The 17,866-nt window shown below is 52.4% G+C and overlaps 1 protein-coding gene across 7 annotated transcripts in view; it reads left to right on the plus strand.

Annotated features, from left to right (window-relative positions):
• Positions 1 to 17,866, plus strand: part of PCNT (pericentrin) — a 107,767-nt gene that overhangs the window by 48,048 nt on the left and 41,853 nt on the right. For 6 of the 7 annotated variants that reach the window (XM_057546125.1, XM_057546127.1, XM_057546129.1 and 3 more), the window contains 9 exons: positions 1,588 to 1,718; positions 1,809 to 2,047; positions 3,817 to 3,979; positions 4,187 to 4,399; positions 7,971 to 8,003; positions 9,332 to 9,561; positions 9,962 to 10,078; positions 10,920 to 11,126; positions 13,114 to 13,284. In XM_057546125.1, coding sequence (XP_057402108.1) covers positions 1,588 to 1,718; positions 1,809 to 2,047; positions 3,817 to 3,979; positions 4,187 to 4,399; positions 7,971 to 8,003; positions 9,332 to 9,561; positions 9,962 to 10,078; positions 10,920 to 11,126; positions 13,114 to 13,284 — 1,504 coding nt within the window. The remainder of the gene's footprint in view (positions 1 to 1,587; positions 1,719 to 1,808; positions 2,048 to 3,816; positions 3,980 to 4,186; positions 4,400 to 7,970; positions 8,004 to 9,331; positions 9,562 to 9,961; positions 10,079 to 10,919; positions 11,127 to 13,113; positions 13,285 to 17,866) is intronic. The other variant, XM_057546128.1, reaches the window with a different exon arrangement.

The following is a 17,866-nucleotide window of genomic DNA, read 5'->3' on the forward strand; positions in this document are numbered from 1 at the left end:
GTCCAGGAGGGTCTTAAACTTCAAGACGAGCGCTGAGTCGTGGCACCCACACACCCACCACCTCGCTTTGCCAAACCTTTCCATTTTGCCAGGTTACAAGATTTGATGCTGCTATGCAGGCAGTTACTGACCCGCCCTTTTCTTGTTTGTTTGGCGGTCTTATTTAGGAAATAGTTTCCCACCTGGCGCTAGGCAGGTTTTAGCTCTGCTTCTCGTGTGGTTCTCGAGTGAGCCGTTCAGTTGTGTTTGCCTGATGTCAGGAGACGCTCTCGTCTTTGCCTGTCGGGGCCATTGGCTCAGCATCGCCCGGGAAGGTGCAGCTCACTGGCCGGCCTCTCTGGGCCCCTTTGTGCATCTCTTGGCCCGTCCCTGCTGGTCTGGGGTCCCCGCTGCCCCTGGACCCTCGCGCTCAGCACCGCGGCGCTAGCATGTATGCAGCACTGAGGGTCAGAGGAGACGGGGGAGGGCCGCTGTGTGGAGGGCGGGCGCTGCTCACGGGGGCTCGGTCTCTCCGTTCAGTCTTTCACGGCTTCATTGTCTCCGCGAGGACCTTGCGTGCTGTGTCCAGCTGCCTTGCGGCTCGATGAGGGGAGTGCAGGGCAGGATGTGTCAGACCTGGCCCTGCACTCGGGGGGCTGGCAGAGAGCAGAGGCCCCGAGGCGTTCGGGGGGCGTGCCGGCAGGTGAGATGCCCCGACACCCACGAGTGTTTGGAGTTCATGCGGCTCCTCAGGGAACAGGGGTCGGCATGGCCTGGACGGGGCCCAAGGAGGAGGGGGGGGCTGGGGCCTTCTGGCATTTTCTCTCAGAGCAAAGCAGACACCGCCTGCCCGAGCCCGTCTCGGGGTGGTCCTTACGCCCTCCCCGCACGCTCCCTCCGAGGGGCCTGGGCGGCAGCAGGGGCTGTCGGGCCCGCCGTTTGCAGTCTGCCCCCGCCTGCCCCCGCCCCTCACATCCCCGCATCCCTTTCTCGCTGTCTCTGGCCCCGGCCTCGGGTGTCAGCTTCCCGAGGGGCGGCTCTTCCCGTGTCTTGAGTGGCGTTGCCCTGTGCTGGGCCCGAGGGAGGGGTGTGAGCCGCGGGCGGATGGGGATGGCCAAGCCCTGACATCTCGTGGGCACCCGAGCCACGTCCTGGGCGGGGTCACCGTGCCCCAGACGACGGCCCACAGCTGGAAGGGCTGGTCTGGGAGGATGCAGCTCAAAGATAGGACTCCTGTCCTGGGGAACCAAAGCCCCCAAACTCCGTGGTTTGTGTGGCCCCCGAGAGAGACACGGGGAGACGCGGCGCCTTCCCATGCTGGTGGGCTGTGGGCGAGGGGTGACTTGGACTTGGGAGCCAGAGGGGCCACATGGGCGCCCAGCTCTGCTCCCGGGAGCCGGGGAGGCTGTGGCATGGCGCAGGCCGGGTCTGTGCAGCTCGTGGCGGCGCCGCCGCGGGGAGAGCAGCTGGGAGGAGGGCCCTGGGCGAAGCCCCGGTGCGGGCTGGGCCCAGGCCTCCAGAGAGGGGCGCTTAGGTCACCCACAGCGCTGCGCGCGTGCCGTCGGCCGGGCGGGGTCTCGGCTGACGCTGCCCGTGTGCCCCTCTCAGGAGAGCGCTCCGGGACGCCCTGAGGAGGCTGCTGGGTCTGCTTGGGGAGACGCTCAAGGCCGCCGCTGCCCTGAGGAGCCGCATTGGCGAGCGCGTGGGGCTCTGCCTGGAGGACGAGAGCCCGCCCGCGGGTGAGCGCCCACAGCCCTGTGCCCACAGCCCCCAGGCCGGCCGCCAGGCGTCCTCCTGGCAGCGCGGCCTCTGTGTCTGCTCGCTTGTAGCCCCGGCCCTGGACGAGGCGTGGCCTGGGCTCGACGCGGCCCTGCCGGAGCCGGACGGCGCGTCGCCCGAGTGTGCCGAGACGTCGTCGGTGGCCGAGATCAGCAGCCACGTCTGTGAGAGCTTCTTCATGAGCCCGGAGAGCACGCTGGAGTGGGAGCAGCCCGTCAGGAGGGTCTACCGGAGCCTGGGCCTGGCGGTGGACGGCCTCCTGGAGATGGTCCTGGACTCCACCAGACAGGTGAGACGCGGCCCCTCGGCCTCCCTCTGCAGAGGAGGGTGGCGGGCCGAAGGGGCGGGCGGGGCGTCCCTCGGCAGAGGAGGGCGGCGGGCCGAAGGGGCGGGCGGGGCGTCGGTGGGTGACAGCGCAGCCCCAGGGGCCTGCCGGGTGCTGTGCGGTCAGGGTTTCCGGTCCTCCACCAGACCCTGCGGGCGAGACGGGAGGTCTTCTCTCTCCAGGCGGGTCTGATTTCTTTCTCTCCTCTCTCTGCCGGGTGTCGTCCTGAGCCTGTTACCCCCAGGGAGGTTCGCCCACAGGTTTTCGTCAAATAGGAGTCTTTTCTGAGCCGAAATACTTGGGGTAGTAGGCTTGCTGTGAATGAAAAGTAAAACCTCAGTGCACTTAATTTAGATCATGTGTGTTCAGCCTCTTTTACTGCACCTTGTACACCATTTTAATTCTATGTTGAATACACTTATGTTTAGAAATTATTACTGAAGACGGGAATTTTTTTGTTAACCTTTTAGAATGTTTCAGACAATTAGCAGAGGCATTAAGTAGGAAAACTTAGAAAGCAATAGCCTTTTCCCAAAGTTGCCCAGTTAAAACATAAGCATTTTCATGTGAAGCATCGCTGTTCAGTCTCAGAAACATTGAGGCGCGAATGCAGGTAGAGCCACAGTGTCGAGCCCTGAAGTTCCTCCTCTGGTTTCGTCCCATCTTCTCTCAGAAACCGGACAGAGTTGGGCAGCATTTGATGATAAACAATCAGGTGCTTTTGATTGTCCCCAAGCACAGTTAACGGAACAGACGCCGTCGGGTCTGCAGTCTGACCTGGCCCGCGGCCCTGCGTCCCCGCTGCACCCACTGTGTGCTCTGCAGGGGCACCTGGGTGTGTAAGCGGGGAAGCAGGGGAGGTGGGAGTTGGCACAGGGCAGCGGCCAGAGGGGAGCGAGGAGCCCCTGTTCAGGTCGGGGTCAGTGGTGGGGGCTGCCCGAGGACCGCTGGCTGCAGGAGGGGGCAGCGGCAGCCGAGAACTCGGGCGGGCGGCCCACAGCAGGGCATGAGGAGAGGTGGCGCCAGGGGCTGTTTGCAAGGTAAAACCAACAGGTTTCCTTAGAGGCTGGGGCCGGAAGGGTCAGAGTGGGTTACACGCAGGGGGAGGCTTAGGGGGCCCGGGCCAGGTGCTGAGTTGTCGGTCAGGACAGCTGGGTGTAGGCGTTTAGCATTCAGAGATTAATCTGGGCCCTCCAGCCTGTGGGTGGCCTGGGGGCTTCAGCCTGGGCATGCCCACCAGGGGAGCTCAGGAGGAAGGTGAGGTTGGGGCCCCGGGCTGTGCCTGGGAAGGGGGGCGTCCCATGGTGTCCGACCTGGGGAGGGAGGGTCGCGTCAGGTCCCCTGCCCGGTGTGGTGATGGCCCAGGAGCCTTTCCCCATCCTCCACCTGCAGTCACCAGGGGGCCTGTCCCTGCCCGGGTGCCAGGCTCCTGCCCGTGTGTACCATGAAATGACCACCCCCCGCCCGCCGTGTTCCACGCAGACACACGTGGGGTCGACAGTCACAGACGGTGTGTCCGTGCAGCGTTGTCTGTGTCTCCGTGTGCAGAACTTTCCTTTTTTGAAAATTTGTTGCTTATTTAGTAACTGACATAACATTGAACATGGAAATTGCTGTTTCTTACAGGATATTTATGGTTTCCCCAGAATTCTATGCAAATAGAACTCTGTTGGTGTCAGTATAAACTTTGATTACTTTTGGTCCAAAATGCTATTTTCAAACGCGTTTCACAGCTGGAGGAAGCCCGTCAGATTCATTCTCGTCTTGAGAAGGAGTTCAGCTGTAAGAGCGAGGAGACGGCGCAGGTGGTGCGGAAGCACCAGGAGCTGCTGGAGCACCTGGACGCGGAGAGCGCGGCCAAGGCCCGGCTGGCGCTGGCCCTGCACACGGCGGAGGGTGAGTGGGGCCTGCCTGCCGGGGGCGCGCGTCGTGCTGGGGTCTCGACAGCAATGGCGTCAGCCACCTTCCCGGGGGCGCGCCGCCGCCCCGACCCCGCGCGCCTGTGCCTCGCAGGGAGGGTGGTCCAGTGCCGTCCCTGGGGGAACAGGACCCCCCGCCCCCCCCCCCGGGGGGCCTTACAGCGGTCTCCCGCATGGACCGCAGGCATCGTCGAGGGCTTCACAGAGGAGAGGGCTGGCCTGCAGGAGGCGCTGGGCCGGAAGGAGGCGAGTGAGCAGGGCCTGGTGGCCGAGCTGGAGGGCCTGAGGCAGCAGCTGCAGTGCGCGGCCCGGCGGCAGGCGGAGCTGCAGGAGGAGAACTCCGTGCTGTGGAGCCAGAAGGAAGCCTTGGCTGTGGAAGCCGGAGAGAGGGAGGCCGGTAAGGAGGCCGAGCTGCAGCCTGGGGCGCGGGCAGAGCCGGGCTGGCTCGGACTCGAGGCTTTGAGGTCAAAGGGGACGAGGTTGCTGGCCCTTGGGGCTGCGTGTGGCTTGAGGGCGGCTGCGGTGGCTGGCTGTGCTGTAGGAAAGGCTGCTGACTCTGAGGCCGGGTCGCCTGGCCAGGGGGTCGCCCACCTGTGTGCAGTCATCAGCCTCAGCGTCCTAGAGGCAGTGGTCCAGCGGGGAGTGTTTGTTTGGGATCAAAGAATTGCAGTTTGGAGCACGCAGATTCTGGTCCCGATAGGCAATAGAAAGGACGGGGGCGGTTTGCCTACAGAGAATTTAATTGGAGTCAGAGGCAGAAGCCAGTCTGGGCTGAACATGCCTGAGGGCCGAGGCCGTCACGAGGGAGGAGAAGGTCCGTTTCGGGGACGGGAGCAGGTGCGGTTCTTGCTGCGTCCCTGGAATCTCTGAGCTTCGGCCCAGGTCCCAAGTTCACGGCTCCCCTCGCTGGGGACGGGCTTGAGTTCCACTCCTTAATGGCCCCCAGGCTCCGTCTTAAAGCCCCTTGACGTGCTGACTCTGTTTTGTTTCACATTTCACAAGATAAATAGCCAAGAATGTGAAAAAAAAATGAGGGCTACTTAAAAATTTTCTTTAAAATTACCAGAAAAGTGTCTTGTTAACCTTAGCTAGGAAGACATACAGTTTTTGCTTTTGTTTTTTTTTTTAACATCTTTATTGGAATATAATTGCCTTACTGACATACAGTTTTAACAAAAGTAGGTCATTATAGTTTCAGATTCTTAGAAATTTTAGATCTTAAAATATTAAACGTAAAAACAGTTAAAACATAAAAAGCTTGAAATGTGGAGCTTGTGGGCAGTGACGGCGGCGGGGGCAGCCGGTCTGTGAGAAGTGACTGCGCCTTCCTCTCCCCGCGGCCCGGCCCCTGAGCGCGAGTCCGGCCGGGCCCGCCTCTCTGCTGCCCCCTCCCTCCACAACAAAGGCGTCAGCGACCTTCTGACTTAAAGAGTCTCCTGCTGAGCCACCACCCCAAGCAACTCAGAAAACTCATTTCTCTTCCTCCAATTCTTCTTTTTAGTTTTCCGATGAATAAACAAACAGTTGTCTGTTTAATTGGCTTCTGCCCTCGTCTTCGGTACCTCTCGTGGGCGAGACGCGCGTTCACGCTCCCATGGCTCTTGAGTGGATGTGCGGGTCCGACGGACTTGCAGGCTCTTGAAGCAAAGAGTGATTTGTGCCGTTGTCTTGGTTTCCATCCGCCTGGGTTATTAAAACTATTTATAGTCGTCTCCAGACCTCATCTTCTTGTTCAGCTTTAATATATATAATATTCTTTTGTCTCTTTTCCATTTTTTGATGTGAACTTCTGACGGTAAAAAATTAACCTGCTTTCTTTGTTCCCTTGGATGTCTTTTTTCACTCCTTTGCTTTGTCCTTTTTTGTACTTGAACTGTGTCTAATGGATGTTGTGCTAATTGAGAGCGGACCCGAGGCATCTTCTCAGCTCTGTGTCTGCGGTGACTCTGTTCCTGGGTCTGCTCGGGCTTCCTAGGACTTGCTCTCCCCGCCACCTCTAGCTGGGGCAGGGCCGTCCCCTGCTGACTCTGCCGCCTTCCGCTTGACTCGTGTGCTTGCTTCTTCCTCGTTCAGGTCGTGTCCTTGGTCCCCAGCACAGAAACCCGTCCCGCTTTCCCCTCTCTGCTCGGCCCCCAGGGACAGAGGCGTGTGTGAGCACATGAGCGCGTGTGCTCTGTGTCTGTGTCGTGTGCGCGGTGCTCCCTGAATGGCAGTAAGATGTGGGTTGTTTTCTCCGCGGCTCCCCGCAGACTGGACACTTTCAGAGAAGGACCTTGAGGGAAACCTTCCAAGGCCTCGAGTGCCTGAAAGTTACCTTATTTCAACCTCATCCTTAAATGAAGTGGTAGCTGGAAAGACACAGTTCTAGATTTGGTTTCTTTTACTTGGATACTTTGAGACTAAAAGCCATTGTTTTCTGCATCTGGACACTCGCTGGCACGTCTGATCGTGTTTCTTTGGAGGTGTTTTTAGAAGTTTCTCTTTGCTTGGATGTTCACACGTCCCGGAACCGTATCTGGAGTGGTTTCCCATGCCTGCCCTGCTCTGCCTGCAGCCGGGCGTTTGTTACATCTGGGGCTTTGTTGTCATTACTTCTTGGCAGTGTCTCTTCCGTGCGCACACTTTGCTGTCCCCAGACGCCCTGGGCCACACGTCCCAGTGCGGCAGTGTCCTGGCTGGGGCCCCCTCCTGTTCCCGGGTGTTGGCATCCCAGCCTGTGGGTCCAAGTGGTGGCTGGGCCCTCCCCATCTGAGACCCATGTTTGTTGTCACGGGCTCTCGTACCTCCAGCCTGCTCTCCCTGTGCCGGGCGTTAGGGCTTCAGAGTCGGGACCGCGTGGGAGATGCAGAGGTGTAGGGTCAGGCGAGCGGCCACGTAGCCCTAGGCCTGGCGCCTCCCCTGCGTCCCCTGCGTCCACTGTGACCGCCCCTCACCCCTGCAGAGAGGGCTGGCCCACCTGTGTGGTAGGGGCTGGCCGGGGGGGCAGATCCATGGAAGCTTTTCCCGGACCCAGGCCAGTCTTCCCTCCTGCGTTTGTTTTATCCCCAGGAAATTCTCGTGTTTCCTTTGGGTCCTCTCGGTTTGCTGTCATCTTTACATGGTTAACCCACCTTAATTTCTCACTGTTGTCTGGTCCTTGTCTCTACCTGCCCGTCCATCTGGGGACTCCCGGTGTGCTGCTACCCTGCAGGAGCCCGCCGGCCTGGCACCTGACCTTCCCTTCCCTTCCCTTCCCAGGCGCGGTCCTGGGGGCCACCTGGTCCTGATTCTGCTTTGGCTCCTCGTGAACACGGGCCAGCTTCCAAAGGGCGGGGAGTCCTGGCGCCCGTGGGGGAATTCAGCTCAGCCTCACCTGTTCTCGGCGTGTCTCGTGCCCGCCTTCAGGGCGGTGCCTCCTGTCCTCTGTGTTTCCCTTGTTGTCTTTCAAAGTCAGCGGCAAAGCCCCTGGGAGCCGGGACCTGCTGCGACGGGAGGGCCAGCAGTGGCCTCAGTCTTAACAGAGGCCTAGCGGCTTACGCTGCAGCCGTTACTCATCCTTACGGTCCTGGAGGCGGGAATCCAAGGTGAAGGTGCCGGCACGGTCACCTTCTGGTGCGAGCCCGCTTCCCACTCGTGGACGCGCCTTCTCGCTGGGCCCTCACGTGCAGGAGGGGCGGGAGCTCCGTGGGGCCTCTTTTGTAAGAGAAGCACTCGTCCCCTCATGGGGCTCCGCCCTTAGGACCTCATCACCTCTGAAGGCTCCACCTCCAAACACCAGCATATGCATTCTGGGAGCACAACATTCGGACCAAGCAGTGGCATCATGGAAATGACGCACGTTTCAGAGGTTGTCCAAGGCCTGGCATCAAGGCCACATTTCCTGGAGTCCTGCTGCTGACATTCTCCCTTCTCTATTTCTAACTTTCATACCCTAAGTCACCCAGTTTTCTGTCTTCATTTCTGAAAATGCTGTGTGTTTTCATTTATAGGCACTCCTGTTTCTATAGCACGCAAGGATTCAGGTTTGTAAAAGCAAATGAGTGATTTCTGTGTGGTATGCTATATGTTTGCATCAGGTTTTCCAATTTTTTACTAAAGACGACAAGTACTTAGCTTTTGTGGCAAACTACTACATAAAAGATAACTTTGATCTTCAATATTCATACATAAAAATGGGCAAGCATTTCTCTCACGATGCTTAACTGCAGTTACTGAGCCTCAGGAAGCCTGTCTGGCCATAGTCGTCCGTGGGCTGGGGGCCCCAGGAGGTCTCCTGATTCTGGGGTTGGCCCTCTGTGTGGCCTTAATGGCCGCATGGACGCCTCCCCTCAGTCCTGCCTGCACAAAGGCCGTGAGACCCTGAAGCGGGTCCTGTCTGGGTGGCTGAACAGGCAGCACCGGTCATCACAGCAGCGACACACAAGCCCTGGTTTCGAGTCTCTGAGGCCCGTGAGGGACACTGTTCTAACTGCATGTTTAAGCCTAATTTGCCATCGTTGCTGACTTGTTAGCCTGGAAGTTCATTGAGAATGTTACATTAGTGGGGGTGATAGTTTGTCATAAAAGACTGACAGATTTATACAAACCAAAATAATTAACTTTGGAAAGCTGGTGAAATGTAAATACAAACATATGGGTTTAACATTTCAGTTTCAGGATAGTTTCAACACTTTGGGATCTGTTGCAGGGAGACCTCTCTTCCAAAGATGCTTATTAACCTGTCGTTTCCCTTGGATCATGGCCTCGTCGCCCCATCCATTTTAGGTCGGCTTTAGATTTGCTGACGGCTCGACCCTTTTCCTCAAGACAGGTCACCCCCGGGTGCGTAGGGAGCCCTGTGCGGTCAGCACATCAGCCGGGAACCTCCCCAGCGGGCCTGGTGTTCCCTCTGGTGGAGGTTTTAAGTTACATTTTATTTTTCCATGTTGGAGAATATACGTGAAGGCAGAATTCCTAGAAAGCTACCTGATTCGTCATTTGGGGACACAAAGATGTATTCTCTTCTCAGGCTTTAAAATTTTTTATTTTAGCCAATTTTCGTTTAAAAAGTATAATTTTTCCTTCCCCCCCCCTCCCCCCCGCAGAAGTACTCAGCTTTGTTTTCAGTGGGTTTTGGCAGAATTGTGGCTGTTTATTAGGACGTGGGCTCGGGATCTGACAGGTCGAGGGTGCACATCCGTCCTCTCGAGCTGGCTGTGTGTCCTTGGCTGAGTCACACGCCTGTGGCGGGGGGAGGGATAAGCGTGCTGCCCCCCCGCGCTCCATCGCTGAAGAAGCACGCGTCTCCATGTTTCTGCTGGCACACGGCACCCTGAGCTGGGCTCCTCGCCTGTTTCCTCGGCACCTTTAGCTCTTCGGAAGGAAGTGGAGTCTCTCACCCAGGAGCAGTCGGAGACCAAGGAGCAGGCGGAGAAGGACCGTTCAGCTCTGCTCTCGCAGATGAGGCTTCTAGAGGCCGAGCTGGAGGAGCAGCTCTCTCGGCAGCAGGCGTGCACGCGGCAGGCCGAGGAGCTCTCCGCCCTGCGGCAGCAGATGGGCTCCCTGGACCAGCACCTGCGCCGCCAGCGCCAGTTCATGGATGTAAGAGTCTCGAGCGATAAGCTTATTTGCGTCACCGGAGGTCATCTTCGTAGCATGAACTTCTTTCCAGGTTGTTAAGTAGCTTCTGTGCTGGCATCGGGGTGAACGTGAGCGCAGCCTGGCGGACGTCTCGGGTGTCGTCCACGCGCATCTTGCCCTGGCCCGGGGCTGCGTCTGCTGGCCCCCTGCTGTCTGCTTTCTGTCCCTCCTCCTGCCCGTGTCTCAGAAGCCGCCCTGGGTCCCACCTGGGGGCTGCGCCTCTTCCTGTGGCTCCACGCGTCATTCGCGGTGCCCATGGCAAGGGGGCCCCTTCCGCCCGGTCCCCGTCCTCCACTCCTGCCTGCAAAGGGCGGTGGGGACGCTCGGGGAAACGGTGCAAACAGGCCGCCTCTCGCGACAGGCGCAGGCGGTGGAGCGGGAGCGCGAGCGCGAGGACTTCCAGCAGGAGATCCGGAGGCTGGAGGAGCAGCTCCGCCAGGCGGCCCGGCCGCGCCCGCCGGGTCCCCGCGACTGCGATGTAAGTCAGGCCGCCCACCGCGCGCCGGCCCCGCCCGCGGGGGCTGTGTTCTGCGCCGCTCTCAACAACAGCTTCACCTGTACCCCCTTTCTTGCCTTCCATGTACACTCAAACGACCACGGGTGCAGCTGGATGGTGAGGTGCGAGTGCTCTGTGCTTGTCTGTGTCTGTCCGTCCGTTCGCACCCTCGGTGCTGCCGCCTCTCGCCTGTTCTCTGCATGACCAGACAGGGAGGGGTTGGTGCACGGGGGCCTGTCTCTGGTTTGTTTTTCTTGCTTCCTTCTGCTTGGGGTTGGATCTGTCTGCTTCCTCCTGTCTGAGGTCGCTGTAGTTGATTTGCTTATTCTTATTAAAAATTAAAACTTACTTTGAGATGATTGTGGATTCACTTGCAGTTAGAGGAAATAAGACCAATTCCCCCCATGGTGATGTCCCACAGGAGGTCCCAGCCAGGGTGTGGACGTGCAGACAGGAGACGGCGCCCACTCCCTGTGCAAACGGACCATAGGTGTAACCTTTGCACTCAGCCTGCTTCTCGACCCTGACCCAGGCGGTGCTGTATCTGTGCTCGGTTCTTTTTTTTTTTTTTACTGCTCAGTGGCTTTCCATTCCTTCCTCTCAAAATTAATTTTATTTTACTAACAAATTCTGTGTTATTTTTTGTGTATCATTTTACGGAGAGAATTCTGTCTTATTCTTTCACCAGGCTTCACTGTGCAGCGTGGGTCTAGAAAACCATGTAGAGGATCAGTTTTCTCACAGTTGTGTTTTACTTTTTAATTTGCAAGGTGGGTTTTTTTTTTTAAACTATTGTTTCTGAAGCATTTTCTGTGGTTTTTAGATTGAATTGTTAGAAGAAAAATTGAGAGAAAAATCAGATGGACTTAATGAACTGATTATAAAGAAAGAGTTGGCAGATAGACAAGTATTAATCCAGGAAGAGGAGATTAAACGTCTGCAGGAGACGAACGCCAGCACCACAAGAAAACTGATGCAGCTCCAGGGAGAACTGGAGAGACAGCGGAAAGCTGCGAGGGACCTGGAGCAGGTGAGTGTGCGGTCCCGGGGCGGAGGGGGGCGGCAAGGGGGAAGCTGCTGTGGCGGGGCTTCCTTTTCTCCGCAGACCCGCAGCTCTGACTGCTCCACTGTGGACACAGGGTCACCAAGCGTGTGGGGGTCTCCCCAGTCCCCAGTGACCCCAGCTGGGTGTCCTACGACTTAGCTCAACTCTGACGTCGTCTACCTGGAGATGGCGTCAGACCCCACAGCTTAAGAGCTCAGTCCCACGGGACTGTCCCCGCCCCCAGATGTCCACCTCAGGTCCAACTTTTATAAATTGAGGATCCCACGACCCCCTCCTGGGTTTTGACGAATTTGCTAGAGTGGCTCACAGACCCAGAAGCTCCTGGAAAACCCATCCTTTTGGGTTTTGTGGAGGCTTCATCATGCAGCCATGATTGGCCATTGGTGGTGGATTCACCCTTCAGCCCCTCTCCCCTCCCTGGAGGCCAGGGCTGAGACTGAAAGTTCTGACCCTTTAATCCCATGGTCAGTTCCCCTGGCGACCAGCCCCCATCCTTCAGTTGGCCTGGGGCTTCCCCAAAGTCACCTCTGTGACACAGACTCAGATGTGGCTGGAGGGGCTTGTTGGGAAGGTAGGGCACCTTCGTCACTCTCATCGCTCAGGGAGTGCCAAGGTGTCAGGTGCTCTGTGCCAGGCATCGGACAGAGACCAGGTGCGTGTTTCTTATTGCACATCACAGTGTCGCATTAGTGTAATAACATTTCATACCAGTTTTATAGCACTCCTTTGTCTCTCAAGTACTCTTGAGTTTATCCCTAGTAATTAAGTAAATCTTCAAGATTTTAGGTTTAGAAAGCTTATTTTATTAAATACTTTACATAGAGCCTAGTTATAATTATTTTAATTTTTGAGTTAGGAATTTATGTCAACTCCTCAGTGAAAACACCTCTGGTGATAGTTCTTCTAGTTGTAGTTTGGAATTACGCGTCAGTCATGTGCACGTTCTTGTGTCTAAGAGTTTAAGATGAAGTGGGAAAGCTGCGTGTGGGCAGGTCCCCTGATTGGGAGTGGGGCAGGGCGGGGCAGGAGGGCCTTTCCAGTCAGCGCTGCCCCTCCTTTGCGCATTTAGCAGGAAGGAATTCAAGTTTCTTGTATCTCCTGTCACTGGAGGTTTAAAGGTTACTTGAAAGTCTGAGGCTCAATGAGAAATTTTATTTTGGAATCGTTTTGGCCCTAAGAAAACCCTGGCTCAAGGAGGAGAGTTTTATCAGGTGTGTTTGGTTTGAAAATGCTGATGAGAACCATTAGGTGAAGCCCAGGCCCCTTCTTGAGGATGTGCTGTGTGGGAAGGATGCCCAGCACAGGCCCCGGGGCTCCTGAGCCAGCCAGCTGCCCTCTCTGTCCCCCCCTGCTCGGGGACAGTTCTGGGCGGCCCCCCCCCCACCCCCGCAGCCAACAGCTACTGAGCTTACTAGGTACCAGGGTGTAGAAAATGCCTTTTTTTTCCTCTACAAAGTTGGACCATGTGTACAATTTTGGATGCCTATTTCTTCCCCACTTAATATGTTGTGACCATTCTATCCATATTAAATGTTCCTTGAAAACTTTTTACATTCGTTCATAACTTGCTCCTGGTGTCCACACTGCAGCCTAAATGTAAAAACATTCGTTGTATGGATGTGTTGTCAGCCATTGCCCTGTTCTTTGTCAGGTTCTTCCCAATTAAAACAATTTGCTGACAGTCTGGAGACCCTTTTGGTACCTTGTTGAATAATGACTGGGCTAACTTCCTTGCAGTGGAATCTCAGGCGCCCGCGGCGGCTCTGTTTGGGCTGCACCCTCCACTAGGCAGGCGTCTGCTCTGGAGCGTGGCTGGGTCTGTGGATGGTGTGTCTGGCACGTGCAGGTGTGCACAGGTGTGCTCCAGAAGGGCTGAGGAGGACAAGCTGCAGTTTGAGGCCCCCGATTTCCTGAAACGCTTGCCTAAAATAAATCTGTTTTTCTTAAATAGGACAAAGAGGCATTACAGGAACAGCAGATGAGTAACTTGCTCCTGGTGTCCACACTGCAGTCTACACTGGATGAGGGCAAATGCCTGGGGTCACCTGCGGGCAACTGTCCTGACGATCCCGAAGTCCAGCTGGAGGCGAGGCACAGGGCGCTCCTGCAGCGTGAGGACGAGGTGCGTGTGGGGCGGGCCTTGTGCGAGTGTCCCCTCACTGCTCCGCGTCCGCTGGTGGCCTCCCCTGCGCTTCTGTGTAGCGGGCAGGACATCCAAGTTCTACAGTTTGTGGGCTTGTCACTGCTGTGTACACTTTGTAATTTTAACATTTCTATGTGGATTATAGGACAGTAAGTTTTTCTGGCACGTACTTTAAATCTTTCAAAGTGATTTTAACAATTATTAAATCAATTAGAATATTAGATCATTTTTAATGCTTACCTTTAATGCAAAGGTTTGGACTTAAAAGAACAATTAGAAAAAATTAAAGGTGACTTTGTAAGTGAAAACGAAGAAGTATTACAGCTGAACCTGAAATCAGACGTGCAGGACAACAGCACTGCCGTCTGCATCAGAGAACCTCAAGAAGAGAATGCCAGTTTGAAGGTGAGCGAGAAAAACCCACCGACTTCCGCCTGTGTCAACCGCGTACGTGCTGTGATGGCTGCAGTGACCATCAGCTGTGGGGAGTTGGCCTCGGGCTCCCCGACATTCGTGCGCCTTCCTGCTGAGACAGACGAGGGGCCTCGCGCTGGCACCCGTGGGCCAGCTCTGAAGGGTGCAGTGGGGCCAGCTTCTAGGGGCCACTAGTGGGAATCAGAGTCACCTTGACTGGTGACGTTCACCTCCTGCACCAAACTCTGCTTCCTGTTTGCAAGTCCTTTAAAGGGTTCTTGTTGGAGCAAAGCTGCAGGAGAGGCCCTTCCCTAGTGACAGAAACTGTGAAGAAGAGATAAATCATAACTTAGGAACCGTGTGACTGCTTTGGGCTCTGTTCTAGAAGAGGTGATTTCCAGGACATAGTTGCTTCCTTCCAGGAGCAGAAGAAAATCTGTTTTTAAGTCTTCTCTATTATCTTAATGTAATTGTGCTTTTGAAGGAAAAAATAAAAACAACCTCTGTATAGTGCAGACGGCAACTAAAGTCGTAAAGAGAATATCACCTTCAAAGATGGCCTTGAAATAGTTGAGTTTAGACTCACTTGTTGCCTGTGGTTGCAGCCTGGCGGTCGTTGGATGAGTGTGAACTCACCGCATTGAAGGAAGTCGAAGGGTCGTGTCATTTATGCCTGTTCCTCACAAAGGTTACATCTTCATGATTGTAAAGTAATCTTTAGTGAAAATGGAGTTTTAGGCCAAAGGACAACACTGGTTGTCCTTTCGGTGGGAGTTCTTCCTTAATTAATAGATGAGTGGCAGATAAGAGCACACTTTGCTTGTTCTTTGGTGATTGCTTTGAAACGAGTTGCCTAGAAAAATGCAGTAATTGATTTTTGAAAGCTGAACTAATATGTCATTTTAGGCAGAAAGCACTTTAATAGGAAAACATTTTCAAATTGAGTGTTACTATTTAAAACTGTAGGCTTATTTAATTAGGATATTTCGCATCTGCGAGGTCAGGGGACTATTTCCCATAGTAATGCTTTCTTGGCATTATTATCATTGTTATCATTTCCACAGGCATTTCTGCAAAACAGAGAAAGGGAGATGACGTGTGTGAGTGAGTAGGCCGAGGTGTACCTGGCCGGGACGGGGAGTGGCGCTCTCAGCGAGGTGGGCCTTGCCTGGCACTGTGTGCGGGACCGCAGTCTGATCTGGCGTCTTAGGCATTACGTTCTTGGTAGTTTGTAAGGTGTCTGGGTGTCAACAGGGGGCCTCTGTGTCCTTACACAGAGGTTATAGTGTTTTTTTGTTTTTGTTTTTTTTATGTTGGAGGAGGGTTTAGAGATGGTGGGGCTGTAGAGTAAAAAGGAGTTTTGTCTGCAGTTCTTCATGACCCCAAATGCTGCAGTGACAGAGGCTATTGGGAAATTAATGATCTATGTTGGTACCTTATATATGTGGCAGAATTTTACAATATCCTTTTGTGTTACTTTGAGGAATGTCTTTAAAACCAATGACTAGTTTTTTTAAGGAGATTATATCAGTTATTTGTCCTTAGTACTATAGAATGAGCCATGTGAGTATAATTTTACATACTAAAAAATATCATAAATATTAAAAATAGTTTATGTGATAAGGAAAATACTTTAGTTCCATTAAGAATAGAAAACTATTATAAAGATAATCCCAAATATTTTCTTTTGGGATTTTTGTCTATTTCTAGACATGTAAATTTGTACATCATTTGTTTTATGTAATTCTACTCATTTTTTGTGAAAGTGTCGACGATATCTTTACTTTGATATAATAAACCAAAATTCCATTCGTAGGACTGACTCTCATTAGATTTCTAATTCTGTGAAAGAGACCACGTTTTGTTATATTTTCTGTCCTTATTTTGTGTCAGTGAAGGTTTTCATCATTTAGAATCATGGTACCGTTAGGTTTTTTGGAATGCTGTACACTTACGTTCCCACCACTCTTTGTTAAGACCTCTTTTGATGTGGTTATTGTTCTTTCTTTTCTGTGCTTCCTTCTCCAGCAGCTACTTGACATCCTAACACCTTATTCTCAACATGTATTGTCCCTTCCTTCATTATTTATTCTAATACTTGGATTAGTGTTGTTTCTTTAATTTTATCATTTACTCTCCCCCTTATTCTATAGTTTTCAAGGAAGAGGTCTTGAACATTTTTTATTAAATGTATTCCTAAGTATCTTAGGTTTGTTGCACTATTGGAAATGGGCTTAAATTTATTTTTATTATCCAGTTGTTTGCCATGAGTATACACACATACATACATATATGTATATAATTTTTGTATATTAACCTTGTATCTTGTTACCTTGCTAAACTCATATATACTAGTAGTGTTTTTATCGATTTCTAGGGCTTTCTATGTAGAAGAGTACACTGTCTGCAAATAGACAGTTTTGTTTCTTTCCAGTCTTTGTCCTTTATTTCTTTTCCTTTCTTATTACAATGTCTGGCACTTTCAGTGTAGTGTTAAATAAAACAGTGAGAGCAGTCATCCTTGCCTTGTTCCTGATCTTGGAGGAAAGTGTTCATTGTTTCACCGTTAAGTATAATGTTAGCTGTAGGTTTTTCATAGATATCTTTCATCAGATTGAGGATGTTCCCTTTTGTTTCTGCATTGCTTCCTCTAAATCTTTTGAAATAGTTGTATTATTTTTCTTTTAACTCTTCTAATAGGGTTAACTACATTGAGTAATTTTTGAAGGTTAAGCCAACCTTGCATTCCTAGGATAAACTCTACTTGGTGGTGATGAGCTACCCTTTTAATATATTGTTGGATTTGACTTGCTGATCTTTTGTTAGTGGATTTTTCATCTGTGTTCATTGAGCTACTTTTTAAAAAAATATATTTTATCAGGTTTTGGTATGAAAGTTTTGCTGGGCTTATAAAATGTTGGAAATTTTCCCACTTTCTTCTTTTTCTGAAAGAGGTTATTTAAATACATGTGATTTCTTCTTTAAATGTTTTAATAGAATGCACAGTGAAACCATCTGGCCCTGCAGGCTACCTAAGTGGTGAGGTTTTTGGTAATGAATTCAGTTTCTTTAATAGGTATAGGGGTGTTTACATTTCTGTTTTATCTTGTGTTAGTTTTGACTGGTTGTGTTTTTCAAGGAGCTTGTCCATTTCATCTAAATTGTCAAATTTCTTGGCATGAAGGAGTTTATAATCTTTCCTTATTAGCCATTAATCTTATTAACCATTTTCTTATTAACTCATCGAATAGCTGTAAGTTATGCCTTGATGACCCTTTTTTCATTCCTGATATTGATGAATTTGTGTTTTCTCTTTTTCCGAGGTTTCTCTAGCCTAAGGGTTTATCAGTTTTACTGGTGTTTTAAAAAAACAGCTTTTGGCTTTACTAGTTTTCTCAATTTTTTTCCTTTTTCTTTGATTTCTCTTATTTTCATTATTGGATTCTTTCTACCTCCCTTGGGTTTATTTTACTCTTCTTTTTCTAGCTTCTTTAGGTGAAACCTTAAGTCACTGATTTCATTTATTTATTTAATTTATTTGGCTGCATCGGTTCTTAGTTGTGGCATGCGGGGTCCTTCACTGTGGTGCGTGGGCTCTTTGTTGCAGTCTGCGGGCTTCTCTCTAGTTGTGGCACGTGGACTCCAGAGCGCACAGGCTCAGTAGTTGTGGCACGTGGGCTTAGTTGCCCCGTGGCATGTGGGATCTTAGTTCCCCAACCAGGGATTGAACCCGCATCCTCTGCATTGGAAGGTGGATTCTTAACCACTGAACCACCAGGGAAGTCCCATCACTGATTTTAGACAGTCCTTATTTTTTTGATAAAACCGTTTCTTATCTGTAAATTTTTCAGGGTATTTAAAAAAACACACACACTAAAATTCACTTTTTGGGGGATAGTTCTTTGAGTTCTGAAAAATGCATTTAGTCCTGTAATCACCACCACAAACAAGACATGGTACAGCGCCCCACTCAGAAAGTCTCCCTGTGCTGCCCCTTTGTGGTCACCAGCCCCACGCCCAACCTCTCGCAGCCACTGATCTGCTCTTCAGCTCTACAGGTTGTGCCTTTTGCAGAATGCTATGTCAAGTCACTTGGCATAATATGTTTGAAATTCATCCATGTTGTTGCGTGTGTCAGTAATTTGTT

Source organism: Balaenoptera acutorostrata, chromosome 4, assembly GCF_949987535.1.
Source record: "Balaenoptera acutorostrata chromosome 4, mBalAcu1.1, whole genome shotgun sequence".
Taxonomy (NCBI): Eukaryota; Metazoa; Chordata; class Mammalia; order Artiodactyla; family Balaenopteridae; genus Balaenoptera; species Balaenoptera acutorostrata.